Here is a 20,671-nt window from a genome sequence, read left to right as displayed (position 1 = left end):
ACTGGTACAATGTAAATTTTTGCCGCAGGCTCCGAAATCAGCCGAGAAATTCTGATTTGGTTCGGACACACACACACACACACACACACACACACACACCCAATACGCCTGCACACATAGTGACATACGAACATTTCTTGTTTCAGTCAGTGCACCACAACTCAACCAACTGACATATGTCAAAGGCCGTGCGTGGCATGTGCTATCCTGTCTAATCACTGGAGTAGGAAGCGGGGGGGGGGGGGGGGGGGGGGGAGGGAGTCATATGTATCATACCCTACAATTAACGAAAACACATTACCATGCAACGTCCCAGAGTCAAACCAGTTCACATTTTAAATACATTTAGTCGTATCAAGTAGGCCTAACTTGAAAACTATACATTGCAAAATGATTTTTTCTTCTTTTAATATATTATTCATGACATTTGTGATTGTAATTGTAATTAATTATTTGATTAGATAGGTACCGTTGTTCCTTGTTAAAAAAATATTACATTTGTTACAACAATGTGGCACCTGGCCGGCTTTATATAGTGTTTTATTACTCAATATTACACATTCGTGTATGATACATTATACATATATCGTCAACAATGCTTTTAAAAACTGTCGTATTTACCCGCATTTGTCATGCAGGGCCATTATAGAAACTTAAAGAAAATTCTCTTCTTAACTGTTTAAGGAGTTTTAGACTATTAACTACTCAGTTGCCCCCCTCCCCCCTCCCCCCCCCCAAACAAAAATTCCTAGCTACGGCCCTGTCATGATTAATTTTACTTGTAGAACGCAAGAAATTGCACTTCAGAACATCTAGCATGCCCCAAGAGGCTCGGCGATTTTTGCGCGCCCTTGTTCTCTCACACAGCTTCGCGCTCACAATTTAGGCCCGCTGGCCACTCAGTTCGAAGAAGATGAAACAAAAAATTAAACTTTAAAAAAAAGACAAAAGAAAAAGTTTATTTTGTTTACCCACACCACTAGAGCACATTGATTTATTTAATTTTGACATATAATCTTAGAGAGGAAACCCGCTACATTTAGTACATGGATAGCACATACCACGGTCTTTGGTATACCAGTCGTGGTGCACTAGCTGGAACGAGAAATAGTCCAATGGGCCCACCAGCGGGGATCGATTCCAAACCGATCGCGCGCTTTACCACTAGGGCCTCCACGAGTCCAAAATATAGGACTCGAGTAGGCTACTTGAGGGACAAACTCGACCCGGACCCGACTACCCGATATTTACACCAGGTGATGATCAGACATAAAAAGAAAAAAATGCTTTATTTAACGACGCACTCAACACATTGTATTTACGGTTATATGGCGTCAGACATATGGTTAAGAACCACACAGATATTGAGAGAGGAAACTCGTTGTCCCCACTACATGGATTACTATTTTCGATTAACAGCAAGGGATCTTTTATATGCACCATTCCACAGACAGGGTAGTACATACCACGACCTTTGATATACCAGTCGTAGTGCACTGGCTGGAACGAGAAATAACCCAATGGGCCCACCGAGGAATAAAGTAAAATAGCATTATGCATCTTAATTCCGGCGCCGGGGACGGGACGCAGCCCAGTGGTAAAGCGTTCGCTTGATGCGCGGTCAGTCTAGGATCGATGCTTTCGAGACGTTGCGGCCCCGCTACACATTCGGCCCCAGACGTTTCGGCCATAGACGTTTCGGCCCCCGGTTATTGTTGTTTTATTAAATCAAATTATTCAGTCACTTGTGTTTTGTTATTAAATTTTATCGTAAGTATTGTAGGCCTAATTTCTTTCTCTCGTTCTCTTTCTTTCTTTCTTTCTATCTTTTTGTTATTATTAATATTTTTAATTGAACACAATACCTGAGTGTTAAAGAATAAATAAGAGCCAACCAACCAAAACTGTATTTAGCTTTGATAATCCCGCTATTAGCATAACATTCATAAGAAGAGGCCACATTGTCAGTGGTGTTAAAGCACTTTTAGGAGTTACATGTGTACAGAAATTAGGTACGACATCAAAGAATGTTTTCCCTGCGGAGCACTCACTCAGGGTTTGGAGTCAGTATCTGGACAAATTAATGTTACAAATATGTATTTTGTTTGTATTATTACCGTTGTATGTGACCATCTAAAGTGTTACTATACCAATTACAGCATATATCTGTATACATTGTACACGAACACTAGATCGCCGTATATTGCTTTAGAGGCCGAAACGTCCGTAGCCCAGTGGTAAAGTGCTCGCTCGATGCGTGGTCGGTCTGGGATCGATCCCCGTTGGTGGACCCATTGGGCCATTTCTCGTTCCAGCCAGTGCTCCACAACTGGTGTAACAAAGGCCGTGGTATGTACTATCCTGTATGTGGGATGATGCATATAAAAGATCCCTGGCTGCTAATCGAAATGAGCAACCCATGAGGTGGCGACAGCGGGTTTCCTCTTTCAATATCTGTGTGGTCCTTTACCATATGTCTGACGCCATATGACCGTAAAATAAAATGTGTTGAGTGCGTCGTTAAATAAAACATTCCCTTCCTTAATTCCAGCGCTGAACATGGATGTCAAACCATGCCATTGCATTGCATATAGAAACCGGTTGATATGTTCATTGTTGTCAAGGACGAATGGCCAGTTTGAAAACAGAAACTAGTGCATGATCATATAATTATTGTGTAACTTATATCGCTGATTATCTACTGCTGAAATTATTGTCCTACATTGCCCGTTGTATTATAGTTGATTATTATATTCCACCTTGTACGGGTACTCGAGTCCTGTCAACGGACTCGAGTCTTGCTAGCTCGACCCGTGCCCAAGTACTCGGGTACTCGTGGAGACCCTGAATCCAGGACATTTGCCCCCCAGGACATTTGCCCCCCAGTATAAAAATTGGTTTAACCCTAACCCTAACCCTAACCCCTAACCCCTAACCCCTAACCCCTAACCCCTAACCCTAACCCTAACCCATGTGCTTTTTCAACATGTGCTCAAAATGAAAATAAAGTTGTTCACAATATTTAGTGTTTTTGTTTCATTTTATCAATATAGTAGATATCAACTGGGGGGCAAATGTCCTAGCCAACATTTCTACTGGGGGGCAAATGTCCTAGCCAACATTTCTACGGGGGAGGGGGGGGGCAAATGTCCTAGCCATCATTTCGACTGGGGGGCAAATGTCCACCTATCCATTTTTGGACTGGGGGGCAAATGTCCGTATTCCGTCATGAGAATCGATTTACGTACATGAGTATAATTACTCCTGGAGTAAATTAGCATCTAGTCCTGATGTCGTGCAAAAGGTTTTAAAATTTAGGCCTACTCATATATTCACATTTTTTCCACGTGCAAATTCGTCATGCGAACCCTTAGCAAAACAACACACGTACGTGAGTATATTACAACTCACCTGAGATTCTGAAGGTTTCGTTGCAGTTTTTATCTGCTAGTGATGAAAGCATAGGCGTACGGGCTCCCATTTTTGTAGGGGACAGGCTTTTGTTTTTGCCCGAATTAAATGAAAATGCCCAAACTGCATAACAACATTAATTTATTCGACATTACTACCAAATAGCCATATAGGGTTGCAGAAGAATCACTATGCATTTTACATGGATTACAACTAATTTTAAGGGTAGAATGATGGAAATACGTGTTAAAAAGATCTCAGTTAGGTTTGCACATTTTGCTCGAATTTCTTTCTATTTTTTGACCGAATTTGAGGTTTTGCTCACAACTAGGGAGGGCAGTTGCCCCCTGCCCCCTGTCTCGTACGCTTATGGAGGAAACGTGAGTTACAAATTTTAAGAACTCAACAAACATAGCCTACGATGGAAACAAACGAGCAACACAGGAGGGAAGCGTGCCAATGGTTCGTGTGTGTGTGTGTGTGTGTGTGTGTGTGTGTGTGTGTGTGTGTGCGTGCGCGTGTGCGTATTCATTGTTCTCAAAGACGGTTAGAGTACGCACACACGAGTTCATCCAACGCGCGCTAGGGTACGCATATTATTATCTATAGTCCGTCCCATCCTCTTACATAATTTTTTTGGGGTAAATAATTTCAGTTTGGTTTAACGTAAAAAGAAAATTAAAAGTTTTTTTGTGTCCAATTTAGAAAGCAATCGGCTCAGAAATAAATAGCTTGTAGTAAATTTCATAGTATGAAAAAATGCGTTCCCGGTGGGACGAACTATACTATAAGTAGTGTCGTTTATGTCTTTCATATAAAACTGACAAGTTAATATTTTGTAAATATCTATTTAATTATACACTACTTAATTTAGCATTTACTTGTTTAGGCTCTCATTGATGTACAAGGTGGTGTTTACTCTTGGAATTAAAAGAAATGTTAGTAAAACAGGTGATTTGTGCCCTTTATTGGAACAGACTACATAAAAAAAATTGCTCGACATGTTAATTTCATTGCTGTTGCAATATGTGAGGGACCTTCTCTGATGACGGTTTACCCCTATCCCTCTCCAAAACAAGAAAGAAACAAATGTTTTATTTAACGACGCACTCAACACATTTTATTTACGGTTATATGGCGTCAAACATATGGTTAAGGACCACACAGATATTGAGAGGAAACCAGCTGTCGCCACTTCATGGGCTACTCTTTTCGATTAGCAGCAAGGGAACTTTTATATGCACCATCCCACAGACAGGGTAGTACATACCACGGCCTTTGATATACCAGTCGTGGTGCACTGGCTGGAACGAGAAATAGCCAAATTGGGCCACCAACGGGGATCGATCCTAAACCGACCGCGCATTGAGCGAGCGCTTTACCACTGGGCTACGTCCGCCCCTCTCCAAAACAAAATATTTGTAGACATTTCTAAGTAACTTTTGAGCAAATCTGTCAAGAACCATTCTGAGAGTGTGATCTATTATACCAGTATTAAAGGTGCTATATACATGCATTAAAGGTGCTATCTCCAAGTTGCAAATTAAATTTTGCTTTAAAATTTAAAGACTACACCTTCAACAATATGCCCATAAATAATTCTAACAATAAATTTTATCTACTAGTAGAAAATACATTTTTATTGGAGAATCTTTATCACAAACATGCTTACATATAACTATATGATATAACATCTTTAAGTGGTTGCAAGATTGTGTAAATTTCTAATGTACTTATATTGAATTTATATTCAGTAAATATGCTGATCATTATTAATATTTTATGCTACAATTAAAAATACTCAGTTAACTTGCAGTTTTAAATTAAAAGTTTGTTTAAGGGTAAATGTTAAATTAGGTAGAGTATCATTAAATAGATATTTACTAAATATTTACTTGTCAGTTAATATGAAAGACATAATCGACGAAAATCAGTTTTATTCTATTTCCCTTTCCCACTTCTGGTGTGGTCTACAGTCTAAAAGAGTGGAAAATACACCAAAAGCAGACGAATGGCGTCACAGCAAAATATTTCTGTGGCAAACAAAACTGAAAAACCTTGGAAACTTTCATGTGAACTGCATGCAAAGAAATTACTACGAGTTCTTAATGACACAAGAAGCTGTGAACATTTGTGTGATGCTGTTGTCATTATTGATGGAGAGGAAATTCTTGTTCAGAAGAATATCTTATCCGCTGCAAGCGAATATTTTCGGTAGGTTTTGAATTATTTTGTGTTTTGTTCACTGTCATTTGATAATAGGTTGTCACTGGTCCATGTCAGTTTGCTTTTTAGGTTAGCAAAATTAAGAAGAAAAAAAGAAAAAAAAGAAAGGGAACCAATTAAAAATCTCTGCCATTGATTTATTTTGAAAAATCATGTCAGCTATACTATGTAGGGATCCATGACGTTTCGGCCCCCAGCCAGTTCTCCCCCAGTCAGTTTGCCCCCGAATAATCTGTCAGTTCGGCCCCACGATGTGCCAGTTCGCCCCCATATCGTTTCCAGCCAAAACAACACCTGTTGAAGTGGTATATTTTTCAAAACACTTTTACTTTTGTTTTTAAGTTTAACCACATTTTTATGAGGGGGCGGAACAGACTATAGGTAAAAAAAAACATAACGCAATAATATCAATATAAATAAATGTTCTTTATTAAAATAATTGCACCTTTCTTTCCTTTCAGCACTAACTTCAAATATAATATTTATTACAAGCAATACAGATGTGGAGGCACTGAATAGGAGACAACAATGACGTCATTACTTGACATAAAAATTACGTTAAACATATTGAGCACTACATTAACAGCACAAAGGGGAGAGAACATTTTTGAAGTTCATCACAGATATTGTTTTCATAATCCATTGAGTTTTGCACATTCCTTGAGAAGACGACTGGCCGACATGATCTCCTGCTCATAGTCATCCCAAAGCTGGAGTAATTTCCCCTCCAAACTGTTTCCCACCTTTCTTATTCTGCGTTTTAGTTTCCCCTCAGAAACCATCCTTGCTTGTAGTGGCAAGAGAACCACCTCCTTATGTAGCAGCTCATTCCATTCCAATATTTATTTACATGCTCATATACCACGAAGGTTTCAAGCATGTCTGTCCTGGGCATAATCTCTGGCCTTTGCCAGTGACTAAGTCCAGGACAGAAAAGGGTGGGGGATAAGTTTGAGGTGGGCAGATTTTGTAATACGAATTTAGTTGTGTCCAGCGACTGCGCGGACCGACTAGTAGACACCGAAAATGAGCCGTGTTCTGACTGGCTGAATTTCGATTCCTTCGGGTCTAACTAGAAAAAGCTAAAGTCTACGGAGAATAACTGCACCTAACATCATGTCCGGACTAAGAATTTAAACCCAAAAATAAGTTTGACTGCTCGGCCAAAAAGGTTTTAAGGTGATTTGAGCAATTGAACGGGCGCCAAAGTAAATTGCGTTGGACTATTTATAAAAAAAAATAAACATAGAGATTTTGAAGCTCGATCGAAAACGTTTAAAGTCCAACTAAGCCCAAAAAGGAGGATACCTGTCCTAGTTAAGGTTGGTTTCTCGGGGATCCTGGAGTTGCTCGGAGAGACGGCAGCTGGTCTTTTCGCTGGCGTAGAGCCTGTACAACCGTGGAGTAACCGGGGCCGCAGACTGCACTGAGCATCTTGTGAAGAGACCTGTTGTCTATCTTCCAAAACAAGACGCACTGTCTGTAGATCTGCTCCCTCCGATGGGTCACGATCACTCCCGGCGTACTTCCAAAGGTCTTGTGGTGGATTTCGTAGCTGCTGCCGTCCTCCATTGGCTTCCAGTCAATGTTGGCGTATCCTCCCCGGAGTTTGGTTGGTTGAGTGGTGTCCCCTTGCATGTATGGGTGGAGCTGATGTCGCAGTCCACCCAGGGCCAGGCTCCATTCGTCCTCGTCCTCATTCTCTTCCTCTTGTAGGGGGACGGTTTCCGGCGGCGGCTTAGTCTTTGCTGGTTGGGTGGTCGGTGATGACGCCTTCCTTTTTGGTGCCGCCACCGCAACAAATCCTAGTGACGACTCAACGGGAGCGGTCGTTAGAGTTGACCGCTGCACCGGAGTCGTCGATTTTGGAGTGGAGGTCCATTTTGGTGGTGTCCTACTGGCCGGCTGGCACATCGCAATGTCCATTTCCGAGTAGGGCGGATCCGGGGATGCGGGTGCCGATGGCTGTCGCGTCCTCTCCGGAGAACTCGGTGGGGGCGGCGACGCAGAAGGGACCGCCACTGACGGTTGAGCCGCCAGCTTTGTCCCCTCCTGAGCCGTCCCCAGCACGGGTTTCTTCCTTCTCCTTCCTCTTCCCGTTCCTCCGGTCCTCTTCTTTGGAGGCGGGTCTCCATATACCAAGGACACGGTCGCCCGTGACCCGGTATAGGTGACCCGAAACTCCAATAGGGATCCAAAGCTGGCTATCAGTCCCCCCAGGTGGGGGGGCAAGTCGAGAGCGCACTGACACACGTCTAGTCTCATCGAGAGTCAACTGGAGAAAAAAAAAATGTATGTAGCAGTTCAATCAATGTGTACAGTGATTGCTGAAAAAATAAAATAAAAAGGTGTATAACAAGAGCCCACTACAAAAGAGTAGTTTTATCAATAATGTTACCTTGTTCTGGGGTGTCGTTAAACAACAACAACAATAATAATAATAATAATAATAATAATATAGCTAGCAATATATGGACAAACTTGTGTAACTGTCATCGAATCCAATAGTTACCTTTGTATCGCCAGACTTTACGTTCAGGCGTCTGTGCCACCCCTCCACGTCGTTATTAGTTCTTATGGGCTGCTGAAACATATCTCACTGTTCAGCCATGTCCCTTGTATGTATTCGAGAAGATTATTCAGGGCTGGAGCCGTACCCACTCTCTCGCGGAGCTTCCTGAATGCAGGGTGGATGTGTTCCGCGGGAAGGAAATTCAGCGCCATTGCTTGTCGTATAAACTTGTGAATGCTATCGTCATTCCTGTAAGCAACCTGAAATTAAATGCATACTTATTAAATTGGCGTTTCGTAATATGTATGTGTATATATATATATTCTAAAGATGCATCATTTCGAAGATAAAATATTTATACCTGTAGTCCAAGTTCTCCTACTTTTCGGTTCACGGCCTGCGCCCAGTGAAAGCCGCGTCCACGGATCTGTACAGCCGGAAAGACGCTGGAAAAGGCCTTCCACACTGCGCTTTCGAAGTCTAACCATGACCTCAACCTTTGGATCTCCAGGAAGACACCTTTTCAGTTTCTTCAGAATCTGATAAAAAAAAGTATATCCTCAACTACAGTATTATATATACTCAAGTAGTCGGAAATAAATAATGAAATACTATTATAATATTGTACTTACATTAAAAAAAAGAATATAATTTACCTTCTTGTAATCGCATTTTCGCCTCCTGGACATGATGCAGAACGCGAAAGGCACTTGCTTCATAACATCCCCGGATCTGATGAAGGCATGGATTCTAAATAGTTGGTAGAACGGCCGTCGGACTACTTTGAACGTTCCATCCAAGTACCAGGTTTTGGCTTCTGAAAGCATTTCCAGCTGTCGATCTGTTGCTAATATCAAGTGTCGCTGACCTTCAATCTGTACGTCGGCTTTCAGGAACTCGTCAGGAATGAAAGTATTGTCCAGCTGTAAAAAAGAAATCGTAACATATGTTCTATAGGATATACATTAAATAATGATATATAGTGCAATACATCAGCGTTCGAGATTAAAATTTTCGGGCAGTATCCCAGTTGGATACTAACATTTCAAAATCTGTTATCCCATCTGATAATTTAGTATTATATGGTATCCCGGTGGGATACTAGGTTCTTGAAGTCTGGTATCCAAAATTAAATTCTGGTATCCCCGGGATATCGGGATACCATTAATCTTGAACACTGTACATTACATTAAGAAGAGTGTGAGTGTGTGAGAATTGATTCATCTGCCACATACCGCAAAGTCCAGATCTGTTGGATCATCAGACCATTCGCAGTAGATTTTCCTGTTTAGGGCGACTTGTTTCAGGAGCATCGGGATCTCCAAGTTGTAGAAGAGTATCGTCTACAATAGTACCAGCCGGCATGAACACATGATCCATGGCTTTCTGCTTTATCTGAAACAGATGTATAACAAATGTTAATGTTAATTCATAAAGAGGTTTTATAGTAATTAATGCACTATTACGGTTCACTTGACCGCAGGTGTGTGTGTGTGTTTCAAACTTGTTATAACAATTACAGGTAGAACAAAGGCTACAATGAATATCAAGATGAGGCCACGTTGTCATTACGAATCAAAGCGACAAACACCTTCAACCGACATCAAAGTACCATGATTACGCCGATATATATGTATAGCACGATAACTTGTGAATACCGTTCCTTCTTCTCTTACGTATTTACTGATTGGGTTTATTTTAAATCCTGCCCACCTCAAACTCGCCTCCCCCACGTAAGTGAAATTAAGTTTCACCTTTCATTTTAAGAACGTGTTTAAACCAATTATACTTACCTTATTTAGTTTTTTTTATTTGTCTTTGCTAAATCTGTCATAGCTGTTCTTCCTCTTTAAAAAATATCAGTTTCGATTTCCTTATCTAAATATATCTATGCATTTGGGGTAGGGGCGAACTGGCGTAAGACTTGGGGCGAACTGACTGGGGGCGAACTGGCACAAAGTGGGGCAAACTGGCTGTGGGGGCGAAACGTCTGGTTCCCCTATGTAGTATGTAAGTATATTACAGTTGTTCTTATTGTCTGTTGATTGGTTTTGGTGAGGGATTGGTTTCGGTGGTTGTGTCGTTTGTGTGCAACAGTACATAAATATGAAGATTTCTGATGTTGAAATTTGCATACGGAAAGTAACAAATGTCTGTCACATTCACAGACACGTTCGTGAAAATAAAGTTAAAATGAGCAAAGAAAACTATATTAAACTTGACCCATTCATAAACACGGCACATTTCTTAATAGCCCAAGTACTCTGATGGTAAGAGAGCTAAATGGACATTTGGACAGTTATTAACACACTCGGTGTCGGGATGTAGCCAAGTGGTAAAGCATTCGCTTGATGCACGGTCGGTCTGGGATCGATCCCCATCGATGGGCCCATTGGGCTATTTCTCGTTCCAGCCAGTGGTCAATGACTGTCATATCAAAGGCCGTAGTATGTACTACGCTGTCTGTGGGATGGTGCATATAAAAAATCCCTTGCTGCTAATTGAAAAAATAGCCCATGAAGTGGCGACAGCGGGTTTCCTCTCTCAATGTCTGTGTAGTCCTTATCCATATGTCTGACGCCATATAACCTTAAATAAAATGTGTTGAGTGCGTCGTTAAATAAAAAAAAAAAAAATATTGTTAACACACTCTTACAGTCGGAGACCAACCTATTTAATTTTTTCGCAATCGCTGTCCACCATACAGTAGTCCAAGATTGGCATGAGTTCGACCCGTACCTTCCTTTCAGTGTTTAGGGTTACTTTTAGGGTTAGGGTCGCCACATGATACTGCACAAAATGTTCCCTGAATTATCACCACATTTCAGTTCAGTTATTTCAGTACTGGTTGTCTCTTAGTCTTACGTGTTGTTTGTTTTTGTTTTTTTTCACAGAAGTATTTTCACTTATGAGCATTCGAAAGCAGTTGACAAGGGTGATACAAATGAAAGGAATATGAGAAAAGTGTGTATAGACTTGACGACTAATGAAATAACGGCAGACACATTTCGAAGTATCCTCGATTATATTTACACATCGGAGACAACTTTGTGTTCAGGTTAGTATGTATATTATTTAAGGATTGTGTGTTGTTTCTTTTACGTTCATCGGGGTATGAACAAAAAAAAATCAGCCGCAAACTGTGAATCGGTGAAGCCGTTCTCACATACATGTGTATAAGTTTGCGGATGATTTGTTTTTGTTCATACCCAGATGACTGTAAAAGAAATAACAGATTTACTTATAATTAAATTTGAATCATACTTGCTAATAATAACACTAAAAGTTCAGACATATTTTTAGTTAATTTTGGTCCATAAACAATAACGCTCAATAAGACAACTTGCCCATATAAAATGACGTCATCAGATATGACGTTTCCTGACGATGTAATTTTTATGTTCATCAAGATTTGAACAAACTCCCATTGCTACATCTGGACCAATGGGATGACGTTATATTGTAATGAATGTTATGGAAATTTAATTATATGGTAATAAAAACAAACATGTTGGTAGTGCTGTGTCTGTGTTTGCGTAGATCTTCCAAAACATACATGTAATAAAATGATGGAAAACTGTAATTCTAAGTTTGGCTCCAGTACATATAGTATCACAGTGCAGATATATTTATGCAATTGCAAGATTCAGAAATTACTTACCATTCTAAAATATTAAATACTAGTTGCAAAACAGTTTGCAAATGATTAACAAATTTACTAGTAATACATTTTTTATGACAAAATGTTTCCAGGTTTTCAACAATTTGTTTTTTTCAAAAGACAAGACCTGATGTACCTGATAGGTCAGTAGAATGCTTGTCTAAGCTTCTTGGGTTGGTTTAAACAATATTTATTTGGCAAAACATAATGAAATTGGTCAACAGGTTTAGCTTATATTAAGATCTCTTCCTACATTTTACAAGTGGATACATACATGTATTAAAATAAAACAGACGTACATAGACTTAAACAAAGGAAGAAAGAGAGGTGTGGAGGGGGCGGGCATAGTGAGTGGAAAACTGCAGAACGTTTACATTGGATTGGATGATGCCTTTTAAAAATTATGTGCTAATTGTAGCAAAAACGTTTAGTAGCAGTAATGGATTTTAAAGTATTTTTGAGAATTTCTTCATTTTCTTGTTTTAACACTAAATTCTGAATTTCCCAATAAGACCATTTTATACTTTAGATGTAAATAGTTTGACATGAATTGTTTCTTTGCTCATTGTACAGTGGACAGTAGAGAATGAAATCAATCTGATTAAAATTAGCTCTACTGGGTCTACCAGTAGATCTAACAGCATTGCATGGGCTCCCATGTCCAGGTGACATTTTATCTATAAATAACAATTTAAATATCGACCAATTACACTTCGCCTTTTATAGCGTTATTCGGGAGCATACAAATTCTAAAAATATCAGGCGAGACTATTTATGCAATAGGCGAACTTGTTGGTCTATTTCAACATTGAAAAAAACAGGGGGAAAAGTGCAGTAATAAACTCTGGATTGTATACTAATATAAACAGATTTTATGGCTATACCATCACAGGTTTTTTTTCGTCTTGATATAAAATTTTGCATTGCAATTAGTTTCCTGCATACTTCGTAATTCACCCGAATCATTTCGTATACCCTCGGCATAATCCTGAATGTTTTCAAATTCTTTTCAAATCACTGGCATGATTTTGCAAGTAAGGTTTTGATTGGTCGAATGAAAGGTCAACTGGGCATGAGCTCCAACGGGTGCTGTTAGATCCACATGTAATAGTGGAGCTAATTTTAATTAGATTGAGAATGAAATGATCTGTATCTTCTATAGGTTCTTGGGTTGTAGGATGATCCAACCTTCTCTGCAAACCCTTTGAGTTGTTCACATCTCAACCATGCAGTGCCCCATGACTGGTATATTAAAAACTGTGGTATGTGCTCACCTATCTGGGGGAAAATACGTATAAAAGATCCGTTAGCCTTGCTGCTAATGGAAAAATGTAACATGTTGACTCTGAAGACTACATGTCGGTACATGTATTACCGTGTGGTTGACATCCAATAGCCATTTCATGACTGACTTTTAGCAAGCATTTCTTTCTTTTTTGTAGAAAATATTCAAGATATTCTGCAGGCAGCTGACGTGTTTCTGCTCACTGATCTCAAGTTGGCGTGCTGTCAGTACTTGGAGGAGTGCATCGCTCCTCACAATGTCATCGGGATTCGTGAGTTTGCCGCTCGCTACTCCTGTCCCTGGATCCACAGCAAGAGTACTCGCTACTTGGACAAACACTTTAGGTCAGATTGATGTCACTGTCTAATAGAACACACTAGTATGACAGGCATAATATAGGAAGTAAAATATGACCGGCTGGAAATTGGACTGCACCGGATAAGTGAGGGGTTCAAGATGGGATGTGCAAAATTAGGACCAATGAGACATATTTTACATAGAGATTATTATACGAGCTTGTGTGTCGTACTGATTTTATGAAACAATTGTCAGGATTTTTGTATTGCCCGGGCGAGAGCGAGGACCGTGCATGAATCCTGACACGAGTTTCGTAAAATTGGTAAGATTCACACGCGAGTGTAATAATTTCTTTATTATCCATATTATTATTGTTGTTTTCTTTATGAATAACAAGACCCAATTCAAAATGTTTCAGCCACAACTAGAATGAGATGACGAAACAATGTCATATTTCAAATGTAGAGTCTGAGCTAGGACTGGAGAAGTGACGTCACTTCCCAAAATTACGTCATTACACTTGTTATTACACGTGTGCTTCATATGATTATTATTAACTCGGGTATGTTGAACCATATGGATAATAAAGTATTATATCTCAATCACGAGCTACATGTATGTTATGTAAATAACAGGGAAGATAATTATGCATAATTCTTTCTCCTGATTAGTGGCCTATGATTTTATGGTTGTAGTGGGTGAATTTTTGTTGTTACTTGTTAGGTGTACAGTGTACATGTTTGTAGGTTGAAAAATAGATGGCTTTTCTGAGGCCACTATTGTCACATAATTGTGAGGTCTGCAGCGATGGTGACTGATAAAGTAGTTCATGAATTCTGTACCTGGTTTTGGGGTGGGACGTAGCCCAGTGGTAAAGCACTTGCTCGATGTGCGCTTGGTCTGGGATCGATCTCCGTCGGTGGGCCCATTGAGCTATTTCTCGTTCCAGCCAGTGCACCATGACTGGTATATCAAAAGCCGTGGTCTGTACTACCCTGTCTGTGGGATGGTGCATATAAAAGATCTTTTGCTGCTAATCGAAAAGAGTAGCCCATGAAGTGGCGACTGGGTTTCCTCTCTCAATATCTGTGTGAACCTTAACGATATGTCTGACATCCTATAACCGTAAATAAAATGTGTTGAGTGCGTCGTTAAATAAAACATTCTTTTTTTTCTGTACCTGGTTTCATTAAGTGTAAGTTAAAAAATTGAAATGATTTTAATCAAGTAGTATGGAGGTGTGAATTAACAAGTAGGAATGGAGTTCTAAGCAAACGTATGATTTGGCTCTAATTACATCCCTGTCATGGTGCCCATTGGACTATTTCTTGTTCTAGACTTTGCACCACGACTGGTATATCAAAGGCAGTGGTATGAACTCTCCTGTCTGTGGGATGGTGTGTATAAAAGATTGCTTTGCTAGAAAGGGCAAAATGTAGCAGGTTTCCTCTCTAGGACTATATGTAAAAATTACCAAATGTTTGACATCCAATAGCGATGATTAATAAATAAATGTGCTCTAGTGGTGTTGTTAAGCAAACGAAATGTTAACTTTTAACTTTCATTACAACATCTGACAAAATATTCCATGTATTTTGCTTATTTCAAAGTAATTTACATTTATAATTTTTCTTTATCTCCAGAGATGTAAGTTTTTCAGAGGAATTCCAAAATCTCTCGTTCTCCTCGGTCTGTGAGATTTTGACTCGCAACACGATAATGGTGAGAGTGGAAGAAGACATTGTTGAAGCCATTCTCAGATGGGTGAACTTTGACCTGCCTGAAAGAAAGAGCCAGTTACATCCAGCGGTTATGAGATGTGTGCGAGCCAGTCTAGTGAAGGACCAGAGTGTTGCTAGGTTACTGGAAGATTACCCACTACTCCATGATGAAGGCAGTCTTGTACAGTGTATTCAGCAATTACGCCGCACGGCTCAAGAACCACAGTGTCGTGGATCAAGCCCTGTAATCATTCTGTGTGGTGGGAAGGGTCAACCTACAGAGTAAGATTTGTTTGAAATAAATAAAATAATAAATAAATCAGGCATGTGATTTTTCAGATTTTTAACTGATTTCAGCTTTTTTTGCTTAAATAATTTTCACAAAATGGACTGGATTTGATTGGAAATGCTAAACAATTGTAGAGTGATTTCAGCTTTAAAAAAAAGAATTTCAGCTTTTATTTTAAAATAGGTATCATATCACTAATAAATAAGTTTACATTCCCCCTAAAAAAACCTGTTCCTTCTTTGCCATAAAGATCTTAGTAACTTACCTGTCTCTTTTTCTCTCTTGTTATTTTTATTATTATTATTTGTTTATGTATTATATAATTAACTTTCTTCATAGTAACACTGAGATTTTTTGTTAGTCTTACAAATTTGATTTACTTGATGTTAAATTGAATATTCCTTATACAATCAATATTTTTAGCAGCTAAAGTCAGCTTTTATGAGGGTAAGGGTTTTTAGCAGCTAAAGTCAGCTTTTATGAGGGTAAGGGTTTTTAGTAGCTAAAGTCAGCTTTTATGAGGGTAAGGGTTTTTAGCAGCTAAAGTCAGCTTTTATGAGGGTAAGGGTTTTTAGCAGCTAAAGTCAGCTTTTATGAGGGTAAGGGTTTTTAGTAGCTAAAGTCAGCTTTTATGAGGGTAAGGGTTTTTAGCAGCTAAAGTCAGCTTTTATGAGGGTAAGGGTTTTTAGTAGCTAAAGTCAGCTTTTATAAGAGTAAGGGATAGCAAAAATTGTGAACGACACTTAAAAGGACAATCCCATGTTTTAAGCATACATATAGCCTTGTTTATTTTTTTCTTCCATGTAAAACTAGCCTCTGTAGTGGCGCAGGATTCATCTATTGAGACCAAGTATTGAAATAGCTGTAATTTAGACATTAAAGCTGCATTTAAACAGATTCATTTCGTTTGAGGTGCGTGCATTGCAGGATCGAACCACCGTGGATCCATTCAAGTGATTATGTTTTTTCTCATTTCAACCAGTGCACCACCACTGCTTAAAGACCGTGCTTTGTCCTTTTTTAGCTTGCGGGAAAGTGCTTATAAAAGATCCCTTGCTGCATTAGGAAACATCTAGTGGAAGCAAAAGAAAAGTTCTATCAAGACCAAGTACTGAAATAACTATAGTTTAGAAATTGCAGCTACGGTTTAATAATCGAGATTCATTTCCTATCCAAATTGCTGCTGACTGAAATGTTCTGTGACTCTTTTGACTCCTTTCCTTTCCAGCCAGTGCTCCACAACTGGTGTAATAAAGGCCATGGTATGTACTATCCTATCTGTGGGATGGTCCCTCACTGCTAATTGAAAAGAAGTGGTGACAGCGGGTTTCCTCTCTCAATATCTGTGTGGTCCTTAACCATATGTCCAACACCATATAACTGTAAATAAAATGTGTTGAGTGTGTTGTTAAATAAAACGTTTCCTATTTCCTTTCCTTTCTTCGTGCTGTTGCAGTCCTCTAGAGAGTGCCGACATCAGAGCTTGTGTCCGCTTTGCCAAGTACCGGAGGTTCCACGAAAGCGCTACCGACACGTGGATGGAGATGTCTCCCATGCAGGTTCCTCGCACTGGACATGGTTTCACTGAAGCAGGTGTGTACACATGTATGTAAAACATTTACCACAGTCAATCGGTAAGCAAGGATATGTTCTGGGGATAAAATATTCTACAGGCAATGTAAGTTTATTACTGTCGAAATACTGGGTTCAGATTATTTGTCGATTTTAAACATTAGGGTTAGTGTTAGCTTTAGACTTAGAGTACATTCTGGAGTACTTTATATTGTTTTTGATATAATGTGCAGTGGAACTTACATGTATGACAGGTGGACTCAATATGCTATGAAAAATCCAAACTCATTACTGGCTTAAAATAACGATGAGATGGGATTGTCTTTGTTGTAGCTCAAAATGTATTTTATTGAAGCCAGAAAAGTACAAGTATTAACTGGGAAACTATGGTCAGTGATTTCCAACCATGTGCTTGAGATAAGACTTTGTTAAACAAGCAGGCCTGTATAGCTTTAGTTTCAAACTCCTTTTGTGTGATTTTGTTTGTTTGTTGGGAGGTGGCGGGGTGGGGTGGGGGGGGGGGGGGGGGTCTTGGAGAGCCATAATCACAGTGTCTGAAATATGTACATGCTACCCATTTTCATTTTTTCTTCGTTTTTTTTCTATTTTCTTTCTCAGAAGGATTTCTGTATGCTGTTGGTGGAATTGACGGAAACCATCAGATTCTCAAGAACGGGGAGAAATACGATCCCCTACAGAACACCTGGTCACCCATTGCCCCAATGGAACACTCGAGGTCCAGATTCGGTCTGGTTACCATTGACGACAACATCTACGCCATCGGCGGCAGCAGTGATTTGTCGTCGCAACCGCTGACGACGATGGAGGTGTACAACATCTTCACCAACAGGTGGCGCACCCTTCCCGACGTGCCCATCAAGCGGCTGTGGTCGAGCTACGCGAGCCTCAACAAGAAGATCTATGTGATCGCGGGGCACACGAGCACCAAGTTCTACGAGGCCGTCGAGTGTTTCAACACGAAGACCGAGACATGGGTGTCCGTGTGTCCCATGCGAGAGCGGCGCTGCGACGCGCGCGCGGTGGCCGCCGATGGGGACATCTTCGTCGTCGGCGGATACAGGAAGATAGAGTGTCCCGGCATGATGCACTCGGACAGCAGTTTCAAGTTCTGCGGGACGGAGGTCTACACGCCAGAGGTGGACTGCTGGGTTTCGCTGACCACCCCAAACGGAGCCCAGGCTCTGTGCACCATGCAGGATAACTCGTACGTGGAAGGGGCGGTCGCCTGCCAGGATGAAGTTCTGGTCGTCGGCAACCTCGATGTCGGTAACGGCAGTCACTGTGTCAGGGCCTACAACAGACAGACAAGAAAATGGCGGTGTGTCATGGCAACACAGCCGACCAATCAGTGGTCGTACCAGGTGGCCATGCTGCTGATGCCAAATGCTACTCTTAGCAAGATTCAGTGGGATCAAGGACAGCTGTATTTTAGAGATATTAAGCAAACATGATGGGGGAAAGTGGTTTAGTGTGTGGGGACACATGCATTGCATGTGTGTGTGTGTTATTACTTCAACTGCCTCTTAACCATGTTATATGGGTTGGAATGTAACTCGGGGGAAGAGTGCTCACCTGAGATGTGATGAATCACCCAACTGGTTGTCATTGATGGACTTGGGGGTATTTTTGCCTGTTCCAACCAGTGCATCATGCGTGGTACATCACAGGTCATGGTATGTGGTCCTGTCTATGAGAAAGTGCATACAAAAGATCCTGAAATTATACGATGTAGAAAACAGAGCAATACTTTAACTACAGTTAAAAAAAAGAAGATAAAATATATATATATATATATACTAGTATATATTTCCAGACTAATCACACTTTAAAGGCATACTGTCACGGATTAAAGGCATACTGTCACGGATTAAAGGCATACTGTCACGGATTTAAGGACCTTATTTCTCTAAAAATGGATAATAAATAAAAATTACATTAATTGTTGGAAACCAAATCTAGCTATCACATCACCTTAACTGAATCATGATGGAGTGAAATCCATATCAACCCTCTTGGCAATTTTAGTTTTTGAATTATGGACGATTGCCATAATTCAATTATTTTTACAAAATGTCCTTAATAAATGGAGTATGGTGATTATGAAGATGGTTGAATAAAGTACATTTAGGGACAAATCAAATTATTTTTGTTCAGGTAATACTTTGTTAGACCATTAAATAGGTCGGTGGTCTGTGACAATATGCCTTTAATGCCCTGCCCACCTTGTAAATATCCTTTTCTATGTGTACTTTGTTTTTAAAAATAAAATAATAAAAGCATCTCGGCTGTTTGATCTGATCACCGATAAAAATAAGGAACTGAAAAATGCAAGAAAATATTTAGTATGGATGAATGAAATGAGATCTGTTAAAGATGCTATCTCTAAATTGCATATTGGGGTTTTACCATTCAAATTGTTTACTTTTAATGGTACATGTACTTTGAATGTACTTACTCTAAGTTGCAAATTGGGGTTTTACCATTCAAATTATTTACCTTTCAAATATACCTTTAACTATATTGTATATGCTCATAAAAATTACAACCAAATAAAACTGAGGACGATTTGACAAACATATTGGGACGGTTAAATGAGGCAAACACTTTGTAACATTATGCGAGAAGGATGTTGCCACTAAATTGCTATTTTTGTGCCAATATATCTTCATGCATGTACCTTTAGGGGCGGTACGTAGCCAAGTGGTAAAGCTATCGCTTGATGCACAGTCGTTTTGGGATCAATTCGTGTCTGTAGACCCTTTGTGCTATTTCTCATTCCAGCCAGTGCACCACGACTGGTATATCAAAGGTTGTGGTATTGGTATCCTGTCTGGGATGGTGCATATAAAAGATCTCTTGATACTAATGGAAAAATGTAGCAAGTTTCAACTCTAAGACACCCCCCCCCCCCCCCCCCCCCGGAGGGTGCGACCCTGTTAACGTGATTAATGCAATTTTCCCATAATATAGAATTAATATATACACACAAAGTGAGTAATAAACAGAAAACATCATCATGGACATTGCACAAAGTTTATTTGAAAAAAGACTACAGGAGTAACAAACAGTAGTTAATGTATTACAAAAGACCACCATCAGTTACTTGTTCTTATAGCCCGTACCAGTTTGAGTATACCCAATAGACCTAGTAGTTAGGGTTTCTGTTAAGAGGGTAAAACGGGTATGGCGCCATACCCAAATTATTAAAAAAAAATTGTTAACCTTTTGACAAAATGAATTACTCTTATCATTACTGTATGATTTTCTTAACCCTAAACCTAAAATTAACCCATTTGCTTTCTGGGGGAGGCCCCCTATCCCCCCTGTTGTCTGTGGTTGAATTCAATTCCATAGTGCTGTACCCAAAAATTTCTTTCTGGCAGAAACACTACCTACAGTGGTCCCATCAAGATAGAGAAGCAGCATTAAAAAACAAGCTATGCACGTGGAGAGATGAGAGAAGTACTCGTCCTTGTATCTATTTAACACCAACCGAAAACTAACAGTAATAACCTATTGCGAATAGGGGTGGGACGTGCCCCATTGTTACAGCGTTCGCTTGGTGCGCGGTCGGTGTGGGGTCGATCCCCGTCGGTGGGCCCATTGGGCTATTTCTCGTTCCAGCCAGTGCACGACTGATATATCAAATATTTTCATATACTTACATTTGTGACAC

General features: G+C 39.9%; 1 protein-coding gene across 1 annotated transcript; it reads left to right on the top strand.

The window, feature by feature from the left end:
• Positions 1-5,422: 5,422 nt before the first annotated feature.
• Positions 5,423-18,877, top strand: LOC121389017 (gigaxonin-like). Its single transcript, XM_041520611.1, has 6 exons — positions 5,423-5,625; positions 11,044-11,207; positions 13,253-13,439; positions 15,036-15,395; positions 16,859-16,995; positions 17,593-18,877. Exons 1-6 carry the CDS (start codon positions 5,423-5,425, stop codon positions 18,444-18,446), a joined length of 1,905 nt encoding a protein of 634 aa, XP_041376545.1. The 3' UTR covers positions 18,447-18,877.
• The last annotated feature ends 1,794 nt before the right edge of the window (positions 18,878-20,671 follow it).

The sequence above is a fragment of the Gigantopelta aegis genome, chromosome 14 (genome assembly GCF_016097555.1).
Source record: "Gigantopelta aegis isolate Gae_Host chromosome 14, Gae_host_genome, whole genome shotgun sequence".
In the NCBI taxonomy this organism is placed as follows: domain Eukaryota; kingdom Metazoa; phylum Mollusca; class Gastropoda; order Neomphalida; family Peltospiridae; genus Gigantopelta; species Gigantopelta aegis.
Note: the sequence above shows the minus strand (reverse complement) of the source record. Positions and strands in the feature narration are given on the sequence as shown.